Genomic DNA, 18,312 nt, shown 5'->3' on the forward strand with positions numbered 1-18,312 from the left:
TGAGAACATAAGCTGCGAAATCCATTACATGACACATTATAAGACACCGAAAACTGCCCATCACACATAGTTGGTCATATTCAGAGCGAGATGAGACAGGTTGACCTTTCCCAGAAAACCCATCTCATCCCTGCTGACTTTACTGCTTTACATTATTCCACTCCCTCACTTTTATATAAGCCATTTACATTAGGAAATTATTATCTGCCTCAATGTCACAGATATCATCTCCCTCTTTGACCTAAAAAACACACACAACCTTGATATATTCAAGTGGGAACGTATCACGCATTGTTTACCTTAGTTTAATAAAAGCTAATGTGCCAATGACAAATAAGAGTTAATGATAATGAAAATAAAATCTATAGCTTTAAAAAGTTCTTAGAAATATGATCTTTGAATTCATGTTGGTTTTGAAAGATTTGTAAGAATTTTTATGATTTTTCTTTTTTAATTAGAATTAAAATGTGCCATTTAAAAATTATTTATTTTAGGTAAAAATGTTCTATAAATACTATTAAAATTTCTTTTAAGAATTATATTTTCAAACATTTTTTAGGAGTTGCACCACATGACATTTTCCAACTTTGACTTATGACTTAATAATAAATATATATATGCACGGACATCTCTTCTCTGATGACATGTGCTCCATCACAAGGGAAGGAACAATAATCAGTTCCCTCCAGCAATCTGTCACTCACATGAGATCACAGCAATTAGCAAATGGCAACAATCTAATCGATTCCTCATGGACAAAATCAAGTGAGTCCCTACCTACATTTTTTGTTTTTCAAGAAGTTGTTGGATATATAGTAAGAAAAGATAAATCGCAAATTTTGCTTCATGCCAACTTTAATAAGCAAGTTTGATCATTTAATATTATTATTATTATTAAATAATAAGAAAAATATACAGAACTAATATTATCTTGATTTTAAGATATTATAAGATTTTACCCCTTGCATATTTTAAGTCATTGCATGTGCAGTATGAATTGCATTTTTAACACATTTCAGAATAATTGAACAGATCCATTAAAAATGGATGCCACATCATGAATTATAGTTCCTAAAAATGAACCCTAACCCTAAAATGCACCTTGCACCACTTTTAGACAAGAGATATTACATTATTTAGTTCTTGTGAGAATGTCCTCGCAAGGTGAGTTTGTCAGGTATTTCATTTTCAGAAATATCACACACAGTGCTACAGTCTCTAAGGGTGCGTGTAAGCAGCCGAGACACAGGTGGCTTTTTTTTGTCTAATGAACCTAACCTGAGTGTAATGTGACCCACACACCTGCAGCAGGTAGAGCTCATTACTTATTCAAAGCCCCTGCAAGTGACACCCTTACATGGCACAGCACTATTCCACATACACATGTTCTCACATTTTACCTATTGCTCAGATACCTGGAGGCCTTTTATACACATCATGAGGTTAATCAAGCGTGTGGTGGGAAAAACTCAGCACGTCAGCAGAAACGCTGATCACATGATCGCCTGAGGTACTCTGGTCTCAGTGGATGAATAAGGCATCAAAGGTGCTTAGCAACTAAGCTAAGTTTTCCCTCGTATGAACACATGAAGCATGACAATATGGTATAAAATCAATAGCCACCACCTGCTTGGTCACTGGTTAAATGCTAACAGGATGCCTTTCAAGGGCAGTAAAGCTGTCGTCTTACCTTTCCTCTCTGATTGAGAGGTTCTATGGTGAGCGCATCCGCACCGATGTCCACTATCATGCCCAGCTGGAACCCTTCGTTTGGGTGGGGCGCCCACACAGGCTTCCCATCCTCCATTGCACCCCGCAACTACACCGCAGCTCTGGAAGACACACACACACACACACACACACACAAGTTTAAACACTGACTTGGCTGGCAGTACGCAAATCTTGTCCAACAGAAAAGTAATTGTTAACACAAACGATGTGACTGTAAACAAAATGGGTTTCAGAATGCTGCAAGTGGAAACTGACAAGGTCATCTCCAGTACAGATGATGGTAATGGAAATAACAAAACTACTTGTTACATTAACCACTTCAAAGTCTTGATATGCATAATGTACAAACGCACACTGAAACTAGATCTCTGAAGACAATATGAGTGGAGCTTTCTCATGCAAATCTCGTAGCCTCAATGTTACAGTGGTTGCTAGAGAATTGTTAGCATGTTCTGGGAGGTTGCTAGGTCATTCCTAGGGTGCTGTGGCTGCAATAACATTGTCAAGCCCTCTTCCACAATCTCTGACATTTGTATGCAATTTTCGAAATTTGCCCCCTAGTGGCAGATTGTGCAGAACTTTCATATTGGCCATGTAGCAATTGTTACTCTAGGGGTGGGCGATATACTGGTAGACACAATTAAAAAGTAGAAATCTGTCAACCGGTAGAGATTTTGGACTATCATTTATAATGCTGCGAAAAGGTTTTTGCCCCCTTCCTGTTTTTATTTTTTGCATATTTGTCACACTTAAAAGATTCAGATAATCACACAAATTTTAATATTACACAAAGATAATGTGGTAAAGTAAATACAAAATGCAGTTTTTAAATTATGATTTCATTTATTAAGGGGAAAAAGCAGTCCAAACCTACCTGGCCCTACATGAAAAATGAATTGCCCCCTCCTGTTAAATCATGAAAGAACTGTGATTAACCACATTATTTTAGAAAGCTGAGTTAAAGGTCACTAGCCAAACCCAGGCCTGATTACTTCCAGACCTGTTGAATCAAGAAATCACCTGTCAATAGAACCTGTCTGACAAAGTAAAGCATGCTTAAAGAGCAAAACATCATGCTGCGATCTAAAGAAATTCAAGAACAGATGAGAAACAAAATAGTTGACATGTATCAGTCTGGAAAGGGTTATAAAGCCATTTCTAAGGCTTTGGGACTCCAGCAAACCACGGTCAGAGCCATTATCCACAAATGGAGAAAACTTGGAATAGTGGTGAACCTTCCCAAGAGTGGCCGGCCAACCAAAATTACTCCAAGAGCGCAACAACGACTCATCCAGGAGGTCATAAAAGAACCCAGAACAACATCTAAAGAACTGCAGGCCTCACTTGCCTCAATTAAGGTCAGTGTTCATGATTCAACAATAAGAAAGAGACTGGGCAAAAACAGCATCCGTGGGAGAGTTCCAAGGCAAAAGTCATTGCTGACCAAAAAGAACACAAAGGCTCGTCTCACATTTGTCAAAAAATTTCTTGATTATCCTCAAGACTTTTGGGCAAATATTCTGTGGATGATGAGTCAAAAGTTGAACTTTTTGGAAGGTGCGTGTCCCGTTACATCTGACGTAAAACCAACACAGCATTTCGTAAAAAGAACATCATACCAACAGTCAGCTTCAGGACCTGGATGACTTGCCATAATTGATGGAACCATGAATTCTGCACTCTCTCAGAAAATCCTGAAGGAGAATGTGCTGCCGTCAGTTTGTGACCTCAAGCTCAAGCGCACTTGGGTTATCTAGCAGGACAATGATCCCAAACACACCAGCAAGTCCACCTCAAACAAAATTAAGCCAAGTCAAAGTCCTGGCTTAAATCCAATTGAGATGCTGTGGCATGACCTTAAACAGTCCATTCATGCTCGAAAACCCTACAATGTGGCTGAATTAAAACAATTCTGCAAAGAAGAATGGGCCAAAATTCCTCCACAGCGATGTGAAATTACTTTTTCACATAGTGCCAGACAGGTTTGGACAGCTTTTTTCCCTTAATAAATGAAATCATTATTTCAAAACTGCATTTTGTATTTACTCGGGTTATCTTTCTGTAATATTAACATTTGTTTGATGATCTGAATCTTTTTAAGTGTGACAAATATGCAAAAAAAAAAAAAAAACAGGAAGGGGGAAAAAACCTTTTCACAGCACTGTATATCGCGGTTATGTACTCACGTCATGTTGCGGTGCACCATGGTCACAAAAATGTATTGTTTGTACATACTTTAAAGCATTACAGTTTAAAAATGAGTGATTTTAAGCGATTTAAAAGCAAACAGCAGCGCTATGTGCACACGCTTTCTGTGAGACTGTTTCTGAGCGGCGAGCATGAATCCACTGCTCAGAGCGCGTGAATATTTTTGTTGCTTTACTGGCTTTGAATGGTTAAATTACACACACTTATTAGGGCTGGGCGATGAGAGCAAAAATTCATATCTCTGTGTTTTTTGGCTGATTTGCGGTATACGGTATAAATCTTGGTATTTTGTATTTGGATTAAACAAATAAAATGAATGTAAGCATGTAGGCATATATTATGTGCAAAAAAGGGTTAAAATCACATTACATTGTAACATTGCAATCTAAAAACAAAAATAATCCCTTTAAAGCAGAAGTTAAATTTACTAAACTAAAAATGAAAATAATAAAAAAGCACAGACTAATTGAGTAAAAAGGCTATTTTGATAACCCCATTACGTTTTACTCTTGTGGGTTTAAAATTCTACATATGTCACATTTATTGTCCAACTACAAATTTCAGAAAAATGAATATTTTAGTCAGAGTTATTGCTCTCCTATTTCATTGCGCTCTGTCTGTTTGGCGCTCCTTCTAAATGAAGTCTGTGAAGTTTAGCGGAGCATCGCAAAGCAAAAGCTCATGCACTTCTGACAGCAAAATGGAAATATTTCCATGGCTTTTTTAACATTTACAGATGGAGAATATACCTGTGAAATACAAGTTATGCATTAAGGAAAACAGCACATCTCAAACACATTAAACAGCGTGAGTAGCATCTCTGTCAGCCTCACACGCAGAGCGCGAGCCGCTTTAAACTCAAACTATGAACTATAGGCTACTTGCTACTATATCGTTCGAGTTTTTTTTAAAGCCCTTCATATAAAGCTTGTCACATGTTTAGAACAAATTGTATTATGCACTTTCTCCGCAGCAGTTCAGTCTGTGTCTGATATTGACACTGGTGACAAGAATTAAGAAAATTCTATGGTATCAAAAACTTTGGTAACAAAAATAACTATATCGTTATCGTGATATAAAATTACTCTTATCATGATATAAGATTTTAGTCATATCGCCCACCCCTACTCTCCACTTATTCACCATGGTATAATAAATAAATAGTGCATATGTCCACAGAAAATAAATGACGCCAGTATGTCTGAAAGAAAAGCATAGCAGGTTTACTATGGATAAACAACATAAATAATTACGTATTAATTATATCTGACATATTTATTCATAATCGCCAATTTTACAAACACATTTATGCATTTGACACTCATTGCTAGTGCCATTCTCTACTGTTGCAACTACAGGAAGGCTACAGAAATAGGTGTTATTAATATTAATATTTTAGTTCAAAAGTGCTGGTAATTCTCACCTCACACTTGCGGTTTTGATTACATCACATGCTGTCAGGTGGTCACATACGGTCTTAGCTGCAAAACTTGAAATATTTCAATGCATCCAAAGCTTAAATCGAATTCAAAAATTCTGCATAAGCATTTGGTCAGAACGTAACAAAGCTCCAGTACTAATCCTTATTGGAAAATAATAACTTCTGTTCTGTCATTTGTTAGAGATGAAAAGCACAGCTTTAGTGCTTTCTGAGTGGTTGGAATTGCTAGGGTGTTCTGTGGGGTTGCTAGGCCTTTTCAGGTAGTTGTTTGCTGGCCTAAATCAATGCTCAAGTCTCATGGAAGTACTTAGATTTCATCACGTCATGCAATTTTACTGATCTGATGTCTACTGAATCATGAAAACACCAAGTGTAAACACCCTCCATGATGCAAGAGGTGCTTGAGACATATTGAAGACCCAGTTCAAGCAATTGGAAAGGCATCTGGTTATTTAGGCCACATATACTAACTTTAGGCTACTCTTTTAAGAGTGAATCAAGTCAACATATAATCCCCACAATCAACAAAGCTAGCCCTTACACAAAGTGCATGGGAATTTTTCTCCTTTTTTAATCATCTGCAAGTTGAAAATCATGCAGTGTGTTTGAATTCCATACTCCAAGTATGAACAATATTAATTTTGATGCCTGCCTTAGCAAACACCACGATGGTCTGATTGGTCTCATATTATTACGAAAGGTAAAAATGTGTTATTTTATGCCATCTAATGATGTTTTGGAAAATTAGGCCATTCTCAGACAAATGTGCCATCTACTGTGACTGTGGTCCAAGGACTTGTCATTTCAACAGCAGTTCTGTTGAGGTATTTTAGTCTCCTGGCTTGTTGCTCCATATGTTTTTTCGTTATTCCCTTCAGGTATGGGCTTATCCTGTAATAACAGATTGACGCTTCTGCTCTCTGAGCCATCTTTATCTGCACAGACTCTCCTCTTGAGAGAACAGTTGGTGGCCCTATCTGATCTCACTCTGATCCTACAATAAACCATAGACTTCTTACAGTGTTCAGTATAATTCCCTATTAAGATCAGGTGATTTATCTGAAGCACTGGATGACATCCGTTAAGATCCATGATATCCACTGAGGGCCGCAGACTGCATGACCTGTAACTGAACTGCTGTCAAAGTCTACAAAAGCAATAATGGCTAATCACAAGGGCATTATTATACCTGACGACAAGAGTACAGCACTGACTTTAAGTCAAAGACGTCTGCTGTGCGAGTGAGGTAGGACGTGATAATCACTTCAGGTTTGGTCCAGGGCAACATTTCCCATTCTCTGGCACTCTGACGATGGCCCGGTCCCAAGAGTTCCCCACGGCGCAATTATCAATTGTCAAGCATGCTAACTAACCTCATTATATGCTCAGAAGCATATGTGTGCCAATCAGTCGAGTCTCACATGAGTCTTTTGAAAGGAACAAAGACTTGGCATGGGTATATGCTTCTGTTCTGCAGCACTGCTCATCAGAAAACTATCTGCATGTTACTTCTCACATAATGCTCAATTCTGTGCTGGATCAGTCTTGGTAAAATGAGATGTCATAATAACAATCTGTTGATTATGTTTATCTTTGTAATGTCTTTTTAACATGTACTCATAATGTAAACATATTTTTAAACATGGAGCAGCACTAAACCTTTTGTCCAATTAATTCCCTTGAATTTTCCATGACTTGACTTTTCCATAAATAATAGATAAGCATAAAAATAAGACTTTTTATGTAGACTGGACACACAAAGAGTGTTTTAAAGCCAATTATACTTTTGGGGTGAGCCTAACTATATATTGTTTATTGTTCATATTCAAGTCTAGAAATCAAAATTAAAGAACAGAAATATTAATAATAAATGAAATAAAATAATTTATAAAACATACCTATTTAAAATAATCTTTACAAAAACTTTCATAACTATTTTCACTATTTGTGAACTCCAACTTGAGAGCTGTTTGAGTGAATAACTAATATTGCTTTTGTTGCTGTTTTTTTTTTTTTTTTTTTATTAGACATCACTCCTTCTTTAGACTTTCTCTTGAAAGATACAATCTGATCTGGCTGATTCCTCATCGATACATGATATAACACATTCAAACTTTAACACAGTAACATGCTATTTATCAGATGTGACCCTAATAGCCATCCACTGCAGTGGAAAAGGGAAATGTAAAAGTACTCAAAGACAAAATGAGTCCAAAGTTCATTTGCCACATGCCCTTCACTTGGATTTTTAAATAAGATATAATAAGAGCCAGCAGCTATATACAGTATTATTGTTCCCATGGTTAATCATTCTAGCTACCAGATAATGATGTAAACTCAATGGCTCCACCAGTTCCAGAAAAGGAAGTGCCATGTTTATAAAAAAATTAATTTAAAAGTAAAAAAAAAAAAAAAAAGTGTAATATTTATCAGGATGAACTGTGGGTAACCTAGATGCAGACTCATCCTGTAAATGCTACAGATCTTTCAACTCGTCACAGTTACTTTCTAGATTAATCTTCATCATATCTTATATCTGTTATAACATTAACTTAATCATAATATGCTTACACAACATTTCATTTTGATAAAAGCTTTATAATTATGTGTCACAATGACGGCACTGCATTAGACACACAATAAAAATGTTTTATGGCTATATTCTGTGCAGATGGCCATCGAAAGAGAAGAAGGCTTTGTTGAAAATGCCTGAGAGACAATGAAACAAGTGATATGTTGATGAAGAGAAAATAAACTTAGGACCTTTAAACCAAAGTTGCATAGCAACATGTAAATATTGGTGAAAAATAAAAAATAAAAAAATCAAGCAAACAGCATGTAATTCACTTTTTTATATAAATAAAAAAAATTATAGAATAAAATAAAATGGCTACATACTGTATCCACTAATGAACACACAAGTCCTTTCAAAGCATGCTTGGCAATGCAAGCCTGGCTGAGATACAATCTCTTCCACAAGAATCAACAGATCCAAAATAACAACAAAACTGTGAGAAACACTCCACGTCAACATTACTGTGATAGTCAACAACAGACATTTCTTTTCCCACATTTTTTGGCTCATTGCTCCTTCATCAAATAAACATCCATCTATCTGAAGCTACATGTTTACAGTGAGACGTCATAGAGAGATGAGTAATTGCACATATTTATGTTCATGCTGATGGCAGCAGTACAGACGTTGTCATAGGCAATGGTTTGGGGTCAAAGGGCTGTGTGAGTTTCCTGTAGCACACATACTGTATCCCTCCCCTTTCTTCCTCTGCTCCTGCTCTCTTTATAGGCAGAGGATATGGAAAACAGGACGCAACAGGATGCAAAGAGGCCAGTGTCGATGGGACTTCCAAAGCCAACATTTTCCTGCGCTTTTGCTGAGTTCTATAAATATTCAAATGAGTGTTTTAATATGCAAGGAAAAAAAAAAAAAAAAAAACACCTTAAATCAAGCCAAATGTTACTAGTTGGTATGCAGGTTTCTAGTTTGTAATAAAAACTACTGTGCTTTTCAAACATCAAAATCCTGATAATGTTTAATTTATGAAAGCCATTACTTTGATGATCAGTTAAAATACATTTTGTGTAATTGTGTGTCCTCAGCAGGGATGGGAGGACATTTCTTCTTTGTACAAAGGCATGGATATCATATATAGAAATACAGGCCAGCTGAGTGAGTGTTTTTTCCTATCAGGGTCATTCCATGAAACAGATTCCTTTTCCATTTTAAAATGTTTAAATAATTTAAATCATTAAAAATCTAGCTTTTATTGCTAGAATTTATATACAAATTAATAATAATAATAATAATAATAAGTAGAAAAATAAATAAAAGACAAATAAAACCAATATGTACTGGTAATTTTCTGCCAGGATATTATCTAGCAATTTTACTGACATTTCCGTTAACCCTAAAAGTGCAAAATACAAAATACAAGTAAAATAAATATATAAATAAAAAATAAATATGGAAAATTCCTTCATATTAATGCAGTACATTGTCCCCCCTTTTTTTTTTTTTTTTTACATTATATATTAGGGGTGTAACAGTACATTCATATCATGATTCGTGTTTGATACACAATATAATACTTTAAACAAAGCCAAAATAACATTGTAAGTTAATATGGTAAAATAGTTTTTCTTATATATATATATATATATATAAATAATTGTTATTTCTACATGGTACACAGTTAACAAAAAACACTTGCACAGGGCAATGGTGACATCAGAATAAAAAATATTCATAATTCTGCTAAAATACAGAATTATACAGGCACAAACACTTGCACTCTGATAATTAATAAACATGGAAGTTCAAATGTGCAACCTTCTGAGTTTACTATATCTGTAAACTTAAATATGAGTTCAAATATGAGTCAAATATATATTTATATAATCCTAATTTATATATTAAAAATTATTAAATTAATAAATTGTATATTATAAAACATTTTTCTATTTTAGTGTTTAAAAACATTCTATAATAGCACACAGTAAAATCTTTTCATTGTCGAAGTCGGTGTTCACACACATTCGTGCAATGACCCAGGAGGGATTATAAAGGTGGAACCATTACGAGGTTTAACCAGAGCAGTCGCGCATGCGCAGACACTGGAGTTTACAGTCACCTAATACAGTGTTCAAAGCATCCATCATTCATATGAATGAAACACAAATAAATAACGTTAACTCGGCCCTTCAGATCACAAAAGTTAAACTCCTTAACCATACATAAAAACCAATCGAGTTTCCATGACATACAGCCTTTATTCATTGGAAAACTTTGGTCACACACTTAAATGGTCACAAAACAAAACAAAACAAATGTCTCACTGAAAAACAAAATAATATAACTAAAGCCAACCAAATGCAAAAGTGTGAGTAAATATAACTATCTCGGATAGACGAGAAGTTACATGAAGTGCAATATTTGCAAATACTACACAAGTGTTACACTTTAAATCTTGCATTTAAACAGAATTTTGATTGTTACTAAAACAAACGATATGCGAAATTCACCTGGCGACTGTTAATAATAGACCCATTCATTAGCAGCATGCTAGCTCGCCACTGTAAAAGCAATTAAACACAACTTAACACCAGACAACAAACAAACCTCTAGCTGCTCTAAATAGAAGCCACGCAACAAATAAAGTAAGTAAAGTCACTCACTTTATCTGTAAGTCCGGTAAGAGCAGCTGTCTTTGTGGACAGAGAAGCGACAGACTGTCCCGGTTAGCGGTGACAGATTCCCTCGATGTTAAATATTCCCTTTTTCAAAGCCGCTGTCCTTCCTCTAAGTGTGTCCGGCTTCAGACTGAAGTCCACAGGAATAACAGCGACCTCAGTGGTGACACGGTAGCTGTGACAGACACAGGCCGTGTCTCAAAACACAGAGAGCCGACTATCTATACAGCTTATGTGGGCGTCACAGAGCAGGCGCGTGCAGCGTCTTGGCCGTTACAGAAACGCGCAACAGTTTTGCGCCTCATAGACTCGCGAAGAAGCAACTTAACATAGTACATGACGGCCCAAAATGCTGCCTAGGTAGGGAGCTCACTAGGGTTTTGAGACACAACCATATCCATCCATCTATCTAATGACAAAAATAACATGACTTTTAACACACAGCCAACACCGTTTGTTTACTGTAAAAGTAGAGTAATGTGTTATTCGTGAAATATTATGACTATTTTTAACGGTTGTGTGGAATATAAACGAGTAAAATACATTTACATGAAAATCATTTTCATTTGATCAGTTCTCTTCACACAAATCCTTCTATTAAAAAACTTTTTTAATCATTACGTTACATTGTGGGACTGAGAACAAGAGGCACATTTTTCTCTATATAAATATAGGCTACACACTAAAAAGAATAACTCACGTTCCTAGTGGAATATAGCCTACAAATATGAGCCAAGCCTCAACGATGTAAATGTTTAAATTATATTCGAAGAAGAAATCCCACTTTATTGTTGATAAAGTTGTTTTAAAGATGAAAAAGCGTCGGTTGAGGGATGAGGAGAAAGTCAAGAGCTGCCTACTGGATTGTCATGGTTACTAAAAGGCGCGCAACTGATACAAACTGGAGACTCATTAATGTTTTATTGGCTTGTAATTCAAAACTTATAGAAGTAAGTTATTCCTAAGTTGAAATCTAATACCCCATTGAAAGCAGACTTTGTGTTTGTAAATCTAATTAGGACACCTGATATATCACTATGTGGCATTGTATCAAATTTCTGAGCAAAACAGCAATGAGAAGAAAACAGTTTTTAGTAAAGTTTTAGTTTAGACTTAGACTTTTTCCATTCGACTTCATGCTGAAATGTTGCTCAGGGCGTTTATACGGTTTAGCTTGGGTAAAGGTTGTAGTCTCGCAGCATAGTCATGAAGCATTGTAATATCTGACAGGATTTTACAGAATATCATCTTGTATTTGAGCACAGAGGCTACATTAAACATCAGTTCCTTCAGAAACAACTAAACAGCTTCAAAACAGGAGTTTTACAGTTATGTCATCTGGTAAACCTGGAGAAACACTATTAATTAGATTTAATGCCACACTGACTTTTGCATTTCCCAGGAGCATTTGCAGAGATAAAAACAATCGCTCAGTGTGCTCCAGAGCACATATGCCAGTAACACAACATAAGCGAACATATAGCAGAAGAACAGCTTGATTTCCAGACGCTGTGACTCATCTTAATGATATTGTTACCTTGGGATGTTTAGTAAAAATACTGAGTCTGATGAAAAGGCCTGAAGTGAGGAGGAGGAGTTGTTATACTAGCTGGGAGATATTCTGGTTGTTTTCCACAGTTACATGAAAGTATAACTTGAGTCTAAATATACAATTTCAGCCCATTTCTGGAAGTGCTGTAAAATTATATGGTAAACATGCGCAAAAAAAAGCTGACTAATTAAACAGAAGTCATACACAAATTGAGAATAAATGAATAAATTTTATACATGAACACAAATCAAACAGCAAATTCAGTATTTGGGTTTGCCTTCATTATACCCTCATGGTAACCAATCCCTCAAAAACATTTCAGCTTAAATTACAGCTCATTCCATATGCTGCTGGCCTTCTGGCAGATGGGTAATTCCACAAAGCACTGAAGTAATAACTGAGCGTTGAGTGCGTGATCCACTCAAAGAGTCTCATTAGCTCTAACAGTTCAGAATTAAAAGAGATAAAGGAAGTTTCTCATATGGAGAGCACAGCAGGAATGCAATCTCAAGAGAGGGGAAAGAGGTGAGGCCGTCACAGGTGGTCGTTTTCAGGGTTTCAAAGCTGATCAAACGATACAGGCTATGAGATGTTTCTTTCAAACTAAGAATTTAATCAACTTTCCGGTCTTAAAAATCTACCAGTAAAAAGTTTTTGAAAAGTATGTTTTTTAAAGAATTCTCTTCTGCTCACCAAGCCAGCATTTATTTGATCCAAAATACAGCAAAAGCAAGTAACATTGAGAAATATTTACTATTTAAAATAACTGCTTTCTATTTGTATTTTATTCCTGTGATCAAAGCTACATACATCCAGTCTTCAGTGTCACATGATCCTTCAGAAATCATTCTAATATGCTAATTTACTGTTCAAGAAACATTTATTATTATTATTTAAAACAGTTGAGTACATTTTTTTCAGGATTCTTTGATGAATAGATAGATCAACATTTATCTGAAATAAAAAGCTTTTTTAACATTATGCACTATACCATTCAAAAGCTTTTTTTTTTTTTTTTTGGAAAGAAATTATAGAAATTAATACTTTTATTTAGCAAGGATGCTTTAAATTGATCAAAAGTGATAATAAAGACAAATATAATGAAAAGATTTCTATTTTAGATAAATGCTGTTCTTCTGAATCAAAGAATCATCAAAGAAACTTGGAAAAAAAATCTATTCAGCTGTTTTCAACACAATAATAAATGTTTTTTGAGCAGCAAATCAGAATATTAGAATGATTTCTGAAAGATCACGTGACTGGAGTAATGATGCTAAAAATTCAGCTGTGAAATTACAGGAATAAGTTTATATTACATTTATTAAATAAAATACGTTCAAATAGAAAACAGTTATTTTAAATAGTAAAAAAAATTTTTTTGCTGTACTTTGGATCAAATAAATGCAGGCTTGGAGAGCAGAAGAGACTTCTTTAAAAAACAAAAAAATCTTACCGTTCAAAAACTTTTGACTGGTAGTGTAGTTTATATGCTTGTAATTGTCATACTTGCTGCAGTGTGCACACTAACCCGTTAAAGAAGGGCTGTAACCACTATATTTAATTAAACAATAATGTTAAGGTTTGGTCAGCCGATAAATTTTAAACAAATGATTCTTATTTTTTGCATTTGATTTCCCCAGTCTTGAATATTATACTGTGCACAGGGATCAGGTGGTTGAAACACAGAAATACATCAAGCATTTCAATTTGAGGATTGGGAGGCAGACGGTCATCTGTCTTGATCGTGTGGGATGCCAATCTGATCATCTGCGTGAACAGGCAAAAATTCTGCCCTTCAGCAGAGACAGAAGCAAGTCTGGGAGAATAAATGGGTTTAGAATATGTATAAGCCATGTTCTTGGAGAAGAAATGTGTTTATTCATTTTATGTGTATTTGGGCCTTTAACCACAGGAATGAAATCTTAACACATGCCTATAGCACCTGGTCCAGATGGATTCCCCGCTGAGTTTTACAAACACTTTTGGTCCACTTTATCACCACTCTTCATCAGAATGTTAAGTGAGTCACAACAAAAATGAAAACTCCCAGCTAATATGTATACAGCCATAATTTCACTTCTTCTCAAACCCAATAAAGATCCAAAATTACCGTCAAGCAACCGTCCCATTTCTCTGATCAATGCTGACATCAATTTTTATCGAACCATTAGCAGCAGCCATCCGCCAAAACAGCTACATTAAAGGAGTTCAAACATTAAACATACAGCACAGAATCAGTCTTTATGCAGATGACATATTATTATATTTACAAGATCCCTCATCATCATTCGGTATCGGGAGTAATAATTTTTTGGAATATCTACAAATCAAATCATCTATCCAATCAAAAATCAACATTCGAACCGTTAATCTAGAACTTTCACCTTTAATCTCAGAGTTAATTAATATATCGTCCTCAGAAAAACTACTCTCCAAAATATATAGAATAATATTTAAATCAGACAACACATTAAGCTTACCACATGCTAAGTGGGAATCAGACCTATTGCTCCTAATGCCCATTTCTGGACACAAATCTGCAAAAATATCTACTTTATGACAAAAAATGCCAACTTGCAACTTATTCAGTATATGGTACTTCACAGATTTCACTTGACCGGACAGAAATTGTTTAAACTTCAGAAACATGTTCACATTGCACCCAAAATGACCCAGATACATCACGCCCTTTGGTATTGTACCCCAATTAAAAGATTTTGGGAAAAGGTCATAGAATCACTATCCATCACTACGGGATGTCACGTCCCAAAATCTCCATCAGTTTGTTTACTAAGCGATATATCCACAATCAATTTAGACAATATAAACAGTCAGTTACTCCTAGTAGCGCTAGCTATCGCCAAGAAAACTAACCTCATGAACTGGAAATCAAGAAATTCCATAAATATTGCATCCTGGAAAAATCTACTAATTGATTATATTTCAATGGGAAATCTATCCAATTCATCTCATACAGTAGAATTACACTCCTTCTGGTCACCTCTCATTACCCTCCAGCAGTCATAAATCTGCTGACCTTCTTTGTCTGAGACCAATCACAACACCACATCTCCACCTAAACTACTATTTGTACTTAATTTGAATATTAATCTTTGAGAGTTTTGGGGAGGGGTGGAGGACAACGTCGATAAGAAAACACTGGTGAGAGACAGTTTAAGAACACACTCATGCATATGTTATATATACATATATACATACAGTGGGGCAAAAAAGTATTTAGTCAGCCACCAATTGTGCAAGTTCTCCCACTTAAAAAGATGAGTGAGGCCTGTAATTTTCATCATAGGTATACCTCAACTATGAGAGACAAAATGAGAAAAAAAATCCAGAAAATCACATTGTAGGATTTTTAAAGAATTTATTTGCAAATTATGGTGGAAAATAAGTATTTGGTCAATAACAAAATTTCATCTCAATACTTTGTTATATACCCTTTGTTGGCAATGACAGAGGTCAAACGTTTTCTGTAAGTCTTCACAAGGTTTTCACACACTGTTGCTGGTATTTTGGCCCATTCCTCCATGCAGATCTCCTCTAGAGCAGTAATGTTTTGGGGCTGTCGCTGGGCAACACGGACTTTCAACTCCCTCCAAAGATTTTCGATGGGGTTGAGATCTGGAGACTGGCTAGACCACTCCAGGACCTTGAAATGCTTCTTCTGAAGCCACTCCTTCGTTGCCAGGCGGTGTGTTTGGGATCATTGTCATGCTGAAAGACCCAGCCACGTTTCATCTTCAATGCCCTTGCTGATGGAAGGAGGTTTTCACTCAAAATCTCACGATACATGGCCCCATTCATTCTTTTGTTTACACGGATCAGTCGTCCTGGTCCCTTTGCAGAAAAACAGCCCCAAAGCATGATGTTTCCACCTCCATGCTTCACAGTAGGTATGGTGTTCTTTGGATGCAACTCCGCATTCTTTGAAATTTTACCAAAAAGTTCTATTTTGGTTTCATCTGACCATATGACAATTCTCCCAATCCTCTTCTGGATCATCCAAATGCTCTCTAGCAAACTTCAGACGGGCCGGACATGTACTGGCTTAAGCAGGGGGACACGTCTGGCACTGCAGGATTTGAGTCCCTGGCGGCGCAGTGTGTTACTGATGGTAGCCTTTGTTACTTTGGTCCCAGCTCTCTGCAGGTCATTCACTAGGTCCCCGTGTGGTTCTGGGATTTTGCTCACAGTTCTTGTGATCATTTTGACCCCACGGGTGAGATCTTCGTAGAGCCCCAGATCGAGGAGATTATCAGTGGTCTTGTATGTCTTCCATTTTCTAATAATTGCTCCCACAGTTGATTTCTTCACACCAAGCTGCTTACCTATTGCAGATTCAGTCTTCCCAGCCTGGTGCAGGTCTACAATTTTGTTTCTGGTGTCCTTTGACAGCTGTTTGGTCTTGGCCATGGTGGAGTTTGGAGTTGGACTGTTTGAGGTTGTGGACAGGTGTCTTTTATACTGATAACGAGTTCAAACAGATGTCATTAATACAGGTAACGAGTGGAGGACAGAGGAGCCTCTTAAAGAAGAAGTTACAGGTCTGTGAGAGCCAGAAATCTTGCTTGTTTGTAGGTGACCAAATACTTATTTTACCGAGGAATTTACCAATAAATTCTTTAAAAATCCTACAATGTGATTTTCTGGATTTTTTTTTTCTCATTTTGTCTCTCATAGTTGAGGTATACCTATGATGAAAATTACAGGCCTCTCTCATCTTTTTAAGTGGGAGAATTTGCACAATTGGTGGCTGACTAAATACTTTTTTGCCCCACTGTATATATGTATATATTCTTTTTTTTCCCTCTTCTTCTTCATCTTCTTATTTTGTTTGGCCTCTGGTCCCCAGTAGGCTGTGACATCCAGGTCTGTATCTAGTGAGGTGCAGTTGTAATAAGGGTGGGTGGATGTGGGATGGGGCTTGTGTCTCCCCGCTGTCTCCCTGAGCTATCGCTTCCAAATCCACTTGCCCTGGCTGGTTCTGGCTTGCATGCCTCGCTTTTTTAATAAAAATAAATTAATAAAAAAATAAATAAACACATATACTGGGTAAGAGTGCTGTGTGGGTGGGCTGGGTCTCTGGCCTGGGCTGCACCATACGTCTCACTGTTTTAATGCATCACAAAGCTGAGACATATACATAACACAAGAGGAAAAGAAGGGATAAAAAAAAATAAATAAAAAAAAAAAAAAACACACATATACAGGGTAAGTGGGCCATGTGGGTAGGGCGGGTCCCTGACCTGGGCTGCACTACACGTCTCACTTTTTTAATGCATCACAAACTAGCCGAGACATATACACATCTGCACGTTAAAACATAATTAAATAAATAAATAATAAAATAAATGTAAAAAATAAGTAAATAAAAGATATATAAACGTGGCATGTAGGTGGTGGCCAGGGATGGCTTTTGTGTTTGGTGAGATGGCTGGGGGGTTAGGGTTGTGGCGTGAAATGGGCTGGGGATTTAATTTTATGTTAGTTACTGTAGCCACGGTGGGATCGGAGGCAAGCATACACATACACACACGCGCGCATGCACACGCACACACACACACACACACACTCACAGACATATGAATGCAAATACAGGAGCTAATCAGAACGGACTTGTAATGTTGGCTATCAGTATATATGTTTGTGTCTCCAAGTGATTCTATATTTGGCACATGTAAATATTGTCACCTTCTTTACCTAGTGGTTTTTTTTTTCTTATACGTAATAGGTTTCATGCATGGGATTCTGTATTTGTCACATGCAAACTTTGTCACATTCTTTACTTGCATAATAAAAAATTAAAAAAAGGGAATGAAATCTTAATGTTCGGATTGTTTGAGGAAACAGCAAGGGCTCTTTGTCTTTTCGCTGTGGCAGGGGTGCGACTTTCAGCCATTCTTAAACATAATACTACATATAAGCCATATATAAACTAATTTTCTTGAAGAATTCACAGAATTGCTATTTATTTGAGCAACATCGGCTCACCAATGTTATGGGTTTGGGACGAGACTAATTTGGGGAAACCTGTTGGAAAACAGTTTTTACAATTTAATTTAGAAATCACACAGTTTAAGGTTTAAGTGAGTCTTTTCAATACAGTTAATAAAATTCATACAACAAATACAATTAAAAAAACAACAACTCATTCTTG

The 18,312-nt window shown here is 36.3% G+C and overlaps 1 protein-coding gene across 4 annotated transcripts in view; it reads right to left on the minus strand.

Annotated features, from left to right (window-relative positions):
* The window catches only part of myo6b (myosin VIb), a 58,335-nt gene extending 47,515 nt beyond the window's left edge, over window positions 1-10,820 (minus strand). For 2 of the 4 annotated variants that reach the window (XR_009266718.1, XM_058749281.1), the window contains exons 1-2: window positions 10,574-10,820; window positions 1,691-1,832 (exon numbers count right to left, since the gene is read on the minus strand). Coding sequence is in view for 2 of the 4 variants with exons in the window: in XM_058749281.1 (XP_058605264.1) it covers window positions 1,691-1,807 (117 nt within the window). In the remaining 2 variants the exon portion in view is untranslated. The remainder of the gene's footprint in view (window positions 1-1,690; window positions 1,833-10,573) is intronic. The other 2 variants (XR_009266717.1, XM_058749280.1) reach the window with 2 other exon arrangements.
* Between the last annotated feature and the right edge of the window lie 7,492 nt (window positions 10,821-18,312).

The sequence above is a fragment of the Onychostoma macrolepis genome, chromosome 17 (assembly GCF_012432095.1).
Source record: "Onychostoma macrolepis isolate SWU-2019 chromosome 17, ASM1243209v1, whole genome shotgun sequence".
NCBI classification, from domain to species: Eukaryota; Metazoa; Chordata; class Actinopteri; order Cypriniformes; family Cyprinidae; genus Onychostoma; species Onychostoma macrolepis.